Source organism: Halichoerus grypus, chromosome 12 (assembly GCF_964656455.1).
Source record: "Halichoerus grypus chromosome 12, mHalGry1.hap1.1, whole genome shotgun sequence".
Lineage (NCBI taxonomy): Eukaryota > Metazoa > Chordata > Mammalia > Carnivora > Phocidae > Halichoerus > Halichoerus grypus.
Genome location: NC_135723.1, coordinates 95,567,921 through 95,569,144, shown reverse-complemented (window position 1 = coordinate 95,569,144; position 1,224 = coordinate 95,567,921). Strand labels below are relative to the sequence as shown.

General features: G+C 44.8%; 1 protein-coding gene across 1 annotated transcript; it reads right to left on the bottom strand.

Moving 5' to 3' along the window:
- Positions 1-933, bottom strand: LOC144378688 (olfactory receptor 2A7-like). Its single transcript, XM_036087240.2, has one exon. It carries the CDS (start codon positions 931-933, stop codon positions 1-3), a length of 933 nt encoding a protein of 310 aa, XP_035943133.1.
- Between the last annotated feature and the right edge of the window lie 291 nt (positions 934-1,224).

Below are 1,224 nucleotides of genomic sequence, written 5' to 3'. Positions count from 1 at the left end.
TCATAAGTCTCTCTCTATTCCTAGCACTCTCTTCAAGGCATTCTTCACTTCTAAGTTCCTGAGACTGTAGATAAGAGGGTTGAGCATGGGATTGAAAAGGCTGTGAAACAGGAGGAGATATTTCTTCTGCTCCTTGGGGTTCCCATATCTGGGCCCAACATACATTATAATGGCTATGCCATAAAAGAGTCCAACCACACAGAGATGGGATGAACAGGTGGAGAAGGCTTTTCTTTGACCTTCCCCAGACTGGATTTTAAGGATGGCACAGAGGATGCACATATATGAGATTACAATTGAGGAGAGGGGTCCCACTAGCACAGAAATTGCTCCAGCCAATACCACAATCTCATTGATGTGCGTATCTACACAGGCAAGTTTGAGAACAGCCATGATTTCACAGAAAAAGTGATTGATTTTCTGGAATCTACAGAATGGTAAGGGTAGAAGTAACATGAGATGAATCAAAGACAGAAGGACTCCAATAGTCCAAGAAGTCAGCACCAGGGTGATGCAGACTCTCCAGTTCATAATGGCAGAATATCGGAGGGGGTGGCAGATGGCCACATACCGATCATAAGACATCACAACTAGGAGAAGACATTCTGTGACAGCAAATGTCAAAAAGAGAAAGGTCTGTGTCAAGCAGCCAGCAAAGGAGATGGGCTTGTCTGGCTTCAGGAGGTTCACCAACATCTGGGGCACGGTGTTGCAGGCATAGGCTATGTCGACAATGGCCAGGTGGGAGAGGAAGAAGTACATGGGGGTGTGCAGTCGGGAGTCCAGCCAGATGAGCCCCAGGATGAGCCCGTTCCCCAGCAGGGTGCAGACATAGAACAGAGAGAAGAGCCCAAAGAGAAGAATCTGAATCCTCAGGCCAAGGGGGAATCCCAGTAGGGTGAACTCTGTGACAGATGTCATATTGTCTCCCATATCCCTATGACAGAATAAATTGAGTTAATATTTAAAAGAAATCTTTAAAAATAAATTTATCTTAATTTGTTTGAAATCTTTTTATAGAATAGAAAAGTCTTCAGAAACACTTTCAGTAGGGGGAGATGAACTATGAGAGATGATGGACTCTGAAAAACAAACTGAGGGTTCTAGAGGGGAGGGGGGTGGGAGGATGGGTTAGCCTGGTGATGGGTATTAAAGAGGGCACGCTCTGCATGGAGCACTGAGTGTTATACACAAACAATGAATCATGGAACACTACATCAAAAA

Coding starts and splice junctions, on each gene's coding strand:
- LOC144378688 (XM_036087240.2), bottom strand. CDS start 933: ATGGGAGACAATATGACATCTGTCACAGAGTTCACCCTACTGGGATTC.